We start from the raw sequence: 9061 nt of genomic DNA, 5'->3' as shown, positions 1-9061 counted from the left end.
TAATGACACCTAAACTCTGAAAAGGTTCTCAAAAACGATACCTCCGAGGAAGGTAGCGGTGCACAAACAATCTCGTCGTGGGTCAGATTCTGGGTTTTCACCATGGAGAAAGTCAAATCCCCAAACAATGTCTTTAACAAGGAAGGACGAGGAAGCCACCATTGACTTAGGGTTTTGACCCTAGAATGGTGACCGCCACAGCTAGTGTCGTCATCCCTACTTTCCACTGCTACAAAATGTCAATCGTGCAACACGCGTGCTTCACCTGATCCGCTGTCAGACCACTCTGGAATCTTCAAAAAAAAATTGCCATGATCCCCCTAACAACACCTTGCATATTGTGGCACGGAAAGTGCACATGCGGATCTAAGGTGGAGGCGTGCCACTAGACTTGGAGATCGCCAGCAACGACGTCAACACAGAAGATCACATCTCATGGCGAACTTAAAGCAAGCGAATTAGCCCATAGCTCCGTGTACCAAAAAATCGATCTAGCGATGCGGACATGTGCCCGGCCAACCGTGTCTCCTACGCCAAACTTCACGTTCTCGCCACAGGCAATGGCACTGCCATGCTCGGTGGCCACCCATCTTATTAATAGAAATCTTGCCCTGGTTATGATAACAAACTGGCCAAGACCACCAAGAACTGCGAAGAAAAACTGTCGCTTGACGTGGACAAGCAAGTTAGGACCTCCCCGTTTCATGTGACGACTTCCAGTTGCAAGACATTGTTGATCTACGGGCCATGCTTGAACACCTGGCCTCTGAGGCCTAGAGGCACTCTTCGAGAACCTCCACTCACAACGTCGACATCTACACTCAGCGAAGATCCATATTCCGAAGCACAACGAAATAGAGTCGGTTGTGCGGGCTAGGTTTGAGTCGATGTCGATGGCATGCCGACGCTGGTGGGCGCGTGCCCTCCCGTGCTTCAGTGGCGAGGGCTAGCTCGATATGGCAATAGCTCTCGCGGTGTGACAAACAGCTGAACCTCAAGATGGAAAAGGCGGCGACAATGGCTGAGTACACTGGAGACGAGAAAGAAACGACTAGACGCCCTACGCAGGGTGAACAAGGCGGGAACCTTTGGAGTCGCCTTTGAGGCAACCCAGGAGGTTAAGTTTAGCTAAAAAATAAGGGGAGACTCCATTTTTAGGCCACGTATTAAATTATTGTTTTCCCTACGTGTTTCAACATGTCACCACGACTCCTATCCGCCCGTTTTATTATCACGATGAGCAGCCCATCCGCATCATTAAGCACTGGGGTGGTGGCACCACATCACCATCAGAACGGCCGTGGCACCACATCATACTGCGTGGCAAGCGGGAAAGTTGATTTGGCTCCAGAGCTTGTACGTAACGGATTGTTTTTAAAAATCGAAAAGAATATATCTCCAGTAAAAAAAATATATAAGACTTCTGCTGGATGTGTTCCACATATCTGTCCGTAAAATTCTATTAAAATATTTTAATTTTAAGTTGGAATAAATAATTTTATGCCTAAAAAAATCAACTCCATTTCTGTCTAAATATTTTTTTTTTGTCTAAATATTTCAGGTATTTTGAGTTATGGAAATAAATTACTCCAGGTAGCCCGAGGAAAAAAATCCACGGCGCGCAGCGCTGAGTCAAATCGTTGTTAGCTGATAAATTGTAAGAATTTTCTTTACATCAGTTTTCTTCTCATTGTTTAAGTTGTAGCTCTTGTTGGTACAGATTTTGGATGCTAAGAGCTTCAAATTTTAATGAGAAGTGGTACTAAATTCCAGTCAGCTGCTACTGAATTTATCTGTGATGAATGGGTTGTCTGAATTCAAATATAGAATATCCTGTACAACACTTTTTTTAGATGATGTACAACACATATTAATGTTGTTTGTATTGTCTAGTGTCCAAAAAGTAGTAAGTCTGAAGCGTTTAGTTTAGCTATGTGGATTGATGTAACGTAAGTGTGGATGTTACTTGGGTCGCTGCTGGCCTTTGGATGGCTGATGTGAGGGGGGGATGTTGCGGCGTGACTCCTGATCCCAGTGCCCACAATTCACCGGCCTAGAGGTGGCACCGTGGAAGGAAATGGATTATGGACTATTACAGGTAAGCGCACATGAGGGTGGCAGGGTATAACGATGACTAAAAGTCATTGTCAGCTTGAGCGAGGAGATTGGAATCATTGGAAGCTTGGAGCTGCAGCTAGGAATGAGTAGCAAGGCAGGAAGGGGAAAGAGCACCGAACTACCATGACGGAGCCCTGGCGCGAGGGAGAAGATGCCATTGTATTCCCAATAAGGCCACAGGCAAACATCAGATATGGGAAACCGTTAGGTGAAGAGCGTCACATGCAGGTAACCGAAAGTGACAGTGTAACATACAAGAGTGAAGGTAGTGATGAGGAAGGAAGCAAATCAAGATATATGGAAGCAGAAAATAGTGGGCTATTTATAGAGGAAAGTACAGATAGATTGCTGTCCTTTAACTACCTAAAAGCAGGTTACCCTCCACATGAGACCTAAAGCTACTTTCGAAAAGACGGAAATGGAAGGCACGAGCACATGCACCCTAAGCTAGGAAAAGCTTGCATTTGAGTACCTACCGACTGGATAAGCTCTAAAACGATGCAACACGATGTGCTAATATGCCTGATCAGATCAAAAGTTCTATTTCCCATTGCAAACAAGCGAAAATAATACATACAAGGAAGAAGAAGCATAGTTATGTACTTTTGGTGACTTTATTAATGGGGGCCAAGATGGAAATGGCACCCCCCAAATAGTTTTATACTAGTATAAAGTCAACCAAATCTCTAGTAACAAATGAAATGGTCAAAAGAGAAGAAAACACACGAGCTAATGTTGCCATAAATGGGCAAGATAATACAGCATTCCTGGTATACAAGTTTGTCCGTATGACAGAATTCCAGCTTATGTTGGAACACTTCTAAGTGTGTGCCGCAATCACCACTGCACATCTCATTGGAAAACCAAAAGACCTAATACACGTAGAAATTAAACTAAAATCTGAAACCTTCACAAAATGTTTGTATCCGCTCCTCTAGCATGTTGGTGTCCATAAACCACACCTCTGGTTAGCTAGAAACAATTAACTAACCTGTATATTAATCTGATATCACCAATTCACAGTACTGCACCTGAATACCTGATATAAAGGGTGTCTCGCCTATCCCAAGTCATATATGACTATAATAATATTCTCGCCTAGGAAGTGATACCTGTAAAGGGGTAAATAATCATAATCAGAAGCAAGTACCATATAGTTTCTTCTTTGTATAGGTTTCGACAAGAAAGATGGCATTAACAACAAACAGACTCGATTACTGCATGTACAATGTACCTTAGATCATGTGCGGACTACTAAATGTATAGCATTATGAAGTAATTAGAAATCTTATGCATTTTCGTTCCCAAGCATATTCATAAAGGAAGTTATCACACAGTACATGTGCATGACAGATCAGATAGCTTGAGTAACTCTTCATGACAGAGTATTGCCTGTGTCCTTGAGACAAGGAGCCCTAACACTAAACAGCACATTTGACTATCTACACATGAAATGGGGCAACCAATGAAGCACCGTTGTCAGTATCAATATTCAAATCTACATCTCTACAACACCAGTCAAGCAAGATCCATCCAAGTCTCAGTGCATTGAAGTATCAAAATTAACACGGCCTCCAAATTAAAATTCAAACCAACATCTCTACAGCACCAGTTGAGAAAGATCATCCAAGTCTCAGTGCATAAAAGGATCAAGATTAACGCTCCCTCCAAATTAACGTTCAAATCTAGATCTCTAAGTCTCAATGGATCAAACTATCAAGATTAATACTCCCTCCGAATTAAAATTCAAATCTACATCTCTACAACACCAGTTGAGCAAGATCATCTACTCCCTCCGTTATGTTTAAATCTACATTCTAAGCCAATTTTTTGTTCCATATTAATCTACATTCTAGCTTTAGTCAACAAGAACACGGAAAATGAAGCGATATTGTTCTCTGGATTGGATGTCATTACTTTCAATTTAGCTTGGATAGGTTGTTTATCTATCTAAGTAGTATAATAAATGCAGTACTAGTTTGTCTGTTTTTTTCTAGAATGTAGAGTAAATCAGAACAGAGGGAGCAAGTCTCATCTCAGTGCATAAAAGTATCAAGATTAAAGCTCCCTCCAAATTAACATTCAAATCTCCATCTCTACAACACCAGTTGAGCAAGATCATCTAAGTCTTGGTGCATTTCTATGGAGAGAATCTACATCAAACTTTCTTCTCTAGTACATTTAGTTATTTGAACAAATCAGATTAACGTGTTGCCAGAATTCTAAACACAAACAACCACAAAGGAAAATTATCACAAAAGATATACTCCCTCCAGCCCTAAATAAATGTCATAGGTTCAATAAACCTAGACAGATTTTAGCCTACTACCTCTGTTCCAATGAACAAGGCTTATATTATTTTTCAAAGTCAAACCATGTAAAGTTTGACCAAGTTTTAACAAAAAAATCATTAACATGCAAATACAAAATCAATAAATACATCATGAAATATATTTTTCCAAATGATATATATAAAATATCATAATAGTTGATAAATTTTTCAAAGAGTTTGGCCAAACTTTATTTGGCTTGACTTTTCAAAAAATATATGAGCCTTATTCATTTGATCGGAGGGAGTACGTGTTGCCTAAATCTGCTACTAGCATTTAGGGCCGGAGGGAGTACTATTAATAAATGAGCATTCAATGGGTTGCCATGATTAGTTTCTAAGAAAGCAATTCATTCATATTTGGTTCATTTTTTGGATGATGCCAATGTTCTTCTGTCCACTTTGTTCATTTTTCTTGCCAATGTTGGCCAATTTATGGATAAGCAAAATGTTAGCCAATACGTTGGCAAGGGATATATAGGTTGAAACCAAGCACAACACTAGACTATCTACTGAGCACAGAAAACTAACAATAAAAGACATCATCTTTGAAAACAGAACCACCAACATAAGTCCTTAAAGAAAATGATAATTTAGAGCTATAATGCTACAGTAGTTCATCTGACGAAAGGAAACATATGTACATCCTCGGCGCACTTCACTAAGAAATCCACGTAAGTCACTTATGCCAGGGGCCTCCTTCAAACTGATGTTTTAACTTTAGGTTCTAAATATATTCGAGAAGTGATTTGCTTAGCCAATGACAACAGACATATGTATACAACATGCTGTCATAATGGTTCATGGTTCACCCTCATTTCCAGTTATATTTATATTTCAATATTACCCTCCCTAGTTCCTTTTGCATTGTTCAGCAATATTAACTACACATCTCCAACACTATAGTTCACCCTCAACTTCAGGATGGCACTACAAAAACAAAGTTGTACTCTCTCCATTTCATATTAATTGTCGCAGATTCAGATGTATCTATACACGAAAACGTGTATAGATACATCCGAATCTGCGACAACAAATATGAAATGGAGAGAGTATCACAGATCACAAGTTCTCCTTATCATAGAGTTGGGTCATAAAATTTGTCCTAGCATTATGTCAAAGATGGATGATCATCAAATTACAGAAATTATATCCCATACCAATCATTAAATTGATTTACTTGGTACACTAAATGGCGAAACACATCAGCGGCCCTAAAGAGCTAATCCATTATGTTTGTCATGTTCCAGGTCAATGGAACGGATGAAGGAAGTGCTCGCTATTTGATTTATTCATTATCACACAAAGCTTTGGGCATGTCCAAAAGTTTTTACTGCATAGTGCTTTCATTATGGCCAAAACAGACAGGCAGCGCCCAGTACAATGTCTAGACTCCTATAAATCAACTGATCTACCACGTAAATGCTCTAAAACAACAGTAGTACGCAAAAAGTGCAGCGACTAGCTGAAAATCTACTACGCCTTGAATAAACAAAGTTGCATCCAAGCTTTAAGGACAAGTTGTGAACATTTCATGCTCATACAAAATGCAAGCTCACAAATCTTATACATCGTCAATTCCGAACCGATCATAGGCAATATATCAGTTACGGTGCATATAAAACCTCATGAAAGCCCCAAAAAACGTCTACTGACAACGTTGTAGCATCAACTGATTAAGCATATGGCGTGCAATTATGAAACATTTCCATTTCTAAATGCATAGACATGTAAATGTTGTTTGTCTAAACTATGATGAGAAGATCAAATTGGGCTATTTACATACGAATGAAGCTTCTTGAATAGTTATGCAACACCTTCAGTTTTTTTTTTAAAAGGGACAAAACGTAAATTGTAGCAAAATGTTGAAGCGGATACTGACCTCTGCTTGTCTGATTATTATTAACAGTATAGTTGCCCATGTAACTTGCTGGCATGTTCGATTTGATATCTGGATCAATATTTCCAAGATCATTATCAAAAGGGGGAATATCGATCTCAGATGACGTGAACCTCCAGGTTGAGTCACCATAGATAGAGTTGTTGCCATATGTATCTATGTTGTTCATTTCATATGCATTGGCTGACGCAGAGAAAGGTTCACCAATGGTGCCAGTTGGGTTGCTCCTTCCATAGCCACCAGATGGCAAACCAAAGTTATCTCCAGTCCCACGGCCAATGTTACCAGCCCCGAGGCTTGAAATGCCTCCCATCCCATGGGCAGAAGTAGGACCTCCCCAATTTATGGTGTCACCAGTAAGGCCAACCTGACTCCCACTTCCAGATGGTACGAAAGAGCTCATGTTTGTGGGGCTGTTCTGGTAGTTGACATTCCCGTTGCCCCAGACGTTCCTCCCCATTGAGCTCAGTATTGACCCCGAGTCGTCATTAAGACCGACGTACCCGATAGGACTACCTAATCTGTTTGAACCACCATTGTAGTAAGAACCCATTTGGCGGCCATTTGAGTTGCCGAGGAAACTGTTGCTTGCACCAAAGTTTGCATTCATCCCAGCATCAACATTCATGCCCATCCCATAGCCAGGTCCAAACGAAGAGAAGCCGTTCCGGGCACCCGAAAGCAGCCCATACCTTCCATCGACCCTCATGCCGTAACCTCCTATGGGGGTCGGGTTGTAGCCCTGGTTGAAGCCATTGAGGAAGTTATGGACCCTGCTCATGGCAAAGTTCTGCCCTCCGGCAGGTGAGCGTGCAACAGGTCCAGGGGACTGCTCCTTGGGGACAGCTCGCTTGACTTCAACCATCTTGCCATTGAGCTCGTGGAAGTTCTTGTGCAGCGCCTTGTCCACGGCGTCCTCTGAATCATAGGTGATGAAGCCGAATCCCCTAGGCCTCTGCGTGTTGTGGTCGTACATGACAACCACATCCGTTATCATGCCGAACTGCTCAAAGTACCTCCTGAACTCAACCTCGGTGACGTTGGATGCGAGGCCCCCGACAAAGATCTTCCTGGTACGGACCGGCCCGGGCGACCCTATGCTGCTGCCATTGTTCTTGCTCGCGATGCTCTGGTCGTCCCTGGGCACAGCTTTCTTGGCTTCCACCTGCAGGAATTTCAGCGTAAGAGAGGGAGAGAAAGAGGGAAATGCACGTGAGTGGATGAGCAGCAGCAGAAGAAGAAGATGGAAGGAGCATGACGTAGTAGTTACCATGCGTCCATCTATCATGTGCTTGTCCATGGTGACCCGCTCGGCAACGCCCGACTCGGCAAAGACTATGAAGCCGAATCCCCTGGCGCGGCCGGTGTTGCGGTCCCTCATGATGACGGCCTCGGTGACCTCCCCGAAGCGTCCAAAGTAGTCGCGGAGGCGGTCCTCGTCCGTCTCCCAGGAGATGCCGCCGACGAAGAGCTTGCCGGAGTCGGCCTCCATCTCGTGCGCGCGTCCTCCCCTCCCCTCCTACCCCTGCAATCCACAAGTCAGGCGCAATTCATACCAGCCAGCCATAGCGAATGCAGACAAAACCCCGGCTTATCCACAAGGCAGGCAGCGAGCCACGGCGCGGGCGCGAGCTACGTTAGATCCGAGCTGAAAGCAACGCGGCGATCGAGCAGCAAAGCGACAAACTTTGGGTAGCAGGCAGGGCCACTGGCAGAATTACGCTCGCCCCCGCGAGATCCGTACCAGATCCGGCCGATCCGGCGCCGATCGGCGCGGAAGGAGGTGCGGCGGATCGGATGGTGGCGGGCGGACTCACCGATCGGTCGTCGTCGGCAGCGGCGGCGGCGGCGGACGAGGCGGAGGGATCGGGGGGACCCGCAGCGTGGCCGGTCCTCTCGATCTCCGGCGGGCGCCAAGATCTGGATGCGGCGGTGGGGGGGAGGAGGAGGATGGACGGAGGGGGGAGGTGGGGGATGGTGGATGTTACTTGGGCTTGGACGCTTCGTCTCCTCCTCTCCTTTTTATCCAACTTTTGCTCCGCCTCTCTCCTTCCTCCCTCCCTCGCTCGCTCGCTCGGTGCTGCGATGCCGATGCGATGCGGTGGTTGTTTGTTTTTACTTTTGCGGAGCGGAGGGGAGGGGCTGCCTTCCCTTTTTTAATCGCCTCAATTTGCGCGGATCGCCTAGATTGGGAAAGCAGCAGCAGCAGCTGAGGCAGGGTGACGCGGAAAATAACAGGATATAATTATCAGAGCTCGGTCTGCCGCGCTGGACGCTTAGCTGGGCTGGTGCGCCGGAGGAGGAAGACGATTCAACCTCACGCCGCCCTCTTGCTGTTGCCAGCAGGAGCCGCAGCTTGCCATTGACGACGTGGAAAACCGGAGCCCGTGGGATTCTTTTTCGAAATCTCTTTGCGGGAGGAGATGTTTTCGAAACATCGCATCAAAAAAAACCTCACATGATTCAAATATGCCACATGCTAGAACATGGGCTCGTGAATGATCAAATGCTGTTGAAGGAACATGAGGTTGTACTTACGTTTTGTATACCATGTAGATATTGTTTTATTTTTACACCACACATTTGGTCATACATTTCTTCTTCTTTTTTCAACTTGCATTGTTATCCCAGGGATCAGTTTTGGGTAGCCAGCCAACGTCCGATGCGTCAAATATGTTACTCCCTCCGATTTAAATTAGTTGTCTGCATAGTAA

General features: G+C 44.3%; 1 protein-coding gene across 1 annotated transcript; it reads right to left on the bottom strand.

Annotated features, from left to right (window-relative positions):
• Positions 1-2829: 2829 nt before the first annotated feature.
• On the bottom strand, positions 2830-8526 carry LOC127332865 (uncharacterized). Its single transcript, XM_051359200.2, has 4 exons — positions 8165-8526; positions 7618-7872; positions 6330-7512; positions 2830-3230 (listed from the first exon to the last, which is right to left on the bottom strand). Exons 2-4 carry the CDS (start codon positions 7837-7839, stop codon positions 3217-3219), a joined length of 1419 nt encoding a protein of 472 aa, XP_051215160.1. The 5' UTR covers positions 7840-7872; positions 8165-8526; the 3' UTR covers positions 2830-3216.
• Between the last annotated feature and the right edge of the window lie 535 nt (positions 8527-9061).

The sequence above is a fragment of the Lolium perenne genome, chromosome 2 (genome assembly GCF_019359855.2).
Source record: "Lolium perenne isolate Kyuss_39 chromosome 2, Kyuss_2.0, whole genome shotgun sequence".
NCBI lineage: Eukaryota > Viridiplantae > Streptophyta > Magnoliopsida > Poales > Poaceae > Lolium > Lolium perenne.
The sequence above is the reverse complement of the archived record's forward strand: the minus strand, read 5'-3'. Positions and strand labels throughout refer to the sequence as shown.

What these genes read in the sequence shown, in the direction of transcription:
- LOC127332865 (XM_051359200.2), bottom strand. Translation starts at nt 7,839, where the DNA reads ATGGAGGCCGACTCCGGCAAGCTCTTCGTCGGCGGCATCTCCTGGGAG. An exon ending in ACATGATAGATGGACGCATG is followed by an intron (nt 7,513 to 7,617) that starts GTAACTACTACG and finishes AAATTCCTGCAG; the next exon opens with GTGGAAGCCAAGAAAGCTGT.